This window comes from Acomys minous (genome assembly GCF_964271855.1).
Source record: "Acomys minous genome assembly, chromosome: 10".
NCBI classification, from domain to species: Eukaryota; Metazoa; Chordata; class Mammalia; order Rodentia; family Muridae; genus Acomys; species Acomys minous.
The window spans coordinates 120,244,124-120,246,351 of record NC_140491.1 but is presented as its reverse complement, the minus strand read 5'-3'; the positions used below and the strand labels follow the sequence as shown (position 1 = coordinate 120,246,351).

General features: G+C 33.9%; 1 protein-coding gene across 1 annotated transcript; it reads left to right on the top strand.

Moving 5' to 3' along the window:
* Window positions 1–583: 583 nt before the first annotated feature.
* LOC311607367 (olfactory receptor 8H1-like) lies at window positions 584–1,528 on the top strand (the record flags this gene model as incomplete). The annotated part of the gene is made up of 1 exon (XM_084799019.1): window positions 584–1,528. One exon carries the CDS (start codon window positions 584–586, stop codon window positions 1,526–1,528), a length of 945 nt encoding a protein of 314 aa, XP_084655145.1.
* Window positions 1,529–2,228: the final 700 nt, after the last annotated feature.

The following is a 2,228-nucleotide window of genomic DNA, read 5'->3' as shown; positions in this document are numbered from 1 at the left end:
TATAATTTTAGAAGAACTTTTACTTTGAATTTTGGGGGCAGAAGACTGTTTCTTCATCAATAGCCATATCATTTAATGAAGACTTCTGTAAAAATTAGATTTATTTATAGCTAATGATAATTCACATTTCAAGAAAAGGAAGAGAAATGTTATATTAAGATGATTTTCTATCTTCATTAATTTTACATAGTTTCGATTATGTTTCAAAAGCTTATTATAAAGATAAATACAGAATTATGAATATGCTCTGACCAAGCTACATATACATAAACCTCAAAAGGCATTTGAACTGAATCCTCAATAGTTATTTAATATTTCTGCACCTTGTTTCTATTTTAAAATGGTGGGAAGATATAAGTCCTATTGAAAGTGTAAAACTCTATCACTTTTATTACATGATAATCAAATGTCATACCTCTATTTTGGCATTCATTTTTAAGGACACTGTAATAGTGTAATAACTGTAATAACTACTTTGAGACAACAGAAATTAATGAAGAAAATAGTGAAGCATACACAAAATATCTTATTGAGATTTGCTCAACCTAAATATTACTTTAATTTCAGGTTAGGGTACTTCACAATGAGTACCTGGAATTACACACATAAGCCTTATTTCATCCTAATGGGTCTGACAGATTCCAAGGAGATACAGCTGGTTCTGTCTGTGCTGTTTCTCCTGATATACCTGATCACTGTGCTGGGCAACATAGGCATGATACTGATCATCCGTCTAGATGCTCAGCTTCACACCCCGATGTACTTCTTCCTCACCCATCTGTCGTTACTTGATCTCAGTTACTCAACTGTCATCACCCCCAAAACTTTAGCAAATCTGCTGACTTCCACTAAGAACATTTCCTTCATGGGCTGCTTCACTCAGATGTACTTTTTTGTCCTTTTGGCAGCCACTGAGTGTTTCCTTCTGTCGTCAATGGCCTATGACCGGTATGTAGCTATCTGTAATCCTTTACACTATTCAGTTGTTATGTCCCACAGATTCTGCAGTGCCCTCCTCACTGGGTCGTATGTGTTTGGAGCTCTGGATTCCACTGTCAATATGTTATGCATGGGCACACTAGATTTCTGCAACTCCAATGTCATCCATGACTTTTTCTGTGACACGTCCCCACTTATAGCTCTGTCTTGCAGCAATACACATGACATTGAATTCATTATATTCACTTTTGCTGGTTCCACCCTACTGTTGTCCCTTATCACAATATCTGCATCCTATGTGTCGATTCTCTCTACTATTTTGAAGATCAATTCTACTTCAGGAAAACAGAGGGCTTTCTCAACTTGTGCCTCTCACATCCTGGCAGTCACCATATTTTATGGTACCATGATCTTTACTCATTTAAAATCAAATAAATCCTTCTCCTTGGGAAAGGATCAAGTGGCTTCTGTGTTTTACACCATTGTGATTCCCATGCTGAACCCACTCATTTATAGTCTCAGAAACAAGGAAGTAAAATGTGCTCTTAGTAGAATTATAAAGAAAAGAGAGAGAATTCTGGATAAATAAGTTAATATTTATGCTAAGAATTTGGCTTTCCATTGTTCACATTGTCCCCTTGACCTCTCTCTCTAAAATAAGCAAAATTATTTATTTTTATATATTGGGGGAGTTTCCATATACACTATTTCCTAGAAACTCCCATGAATGTGTTTTTATTTTATTTTATTATTAAATATTACTTATTCATATACTTTTAGATTAATACACATATATTCAGTAAACTACCTACAGCAAAAAGAACCATGAAACAGTCAGGAATTAATGTAAATGTTACATTCTTAGTGTTTTGGCTATTTGTATTTGGCAACCTTGAAGAAAATATCTCCCCTATCCTCGTGATTCTAAAATTCTGAATGTAAATCAATATCTATCATATCTCATCCTTATCGACTTAAAACATCTATCTAGACCTAAAAACATCTTAACACCTAAACAACTAAGCTTAATTGCAAAACTAAACTATTTGGTCTTCAACTCCATCAGAGACTAGAGAAGGAATAAAATTGAGTATTTATTTTTATATTTTGGGGGAGTTTCCATACATAGCATTTCTTAGAAACTCCCATTAATGTGTTTTTTAAAGCCCATTTTATTATAGAAAATATAATAGAAACACGATGCAACTATCTGGTTTTATGGGCAACTGCTGTGAAAATTAGAGGATGCTTTTTCAATTCTTAAATCTATACCATGCTCAAACCTTAAG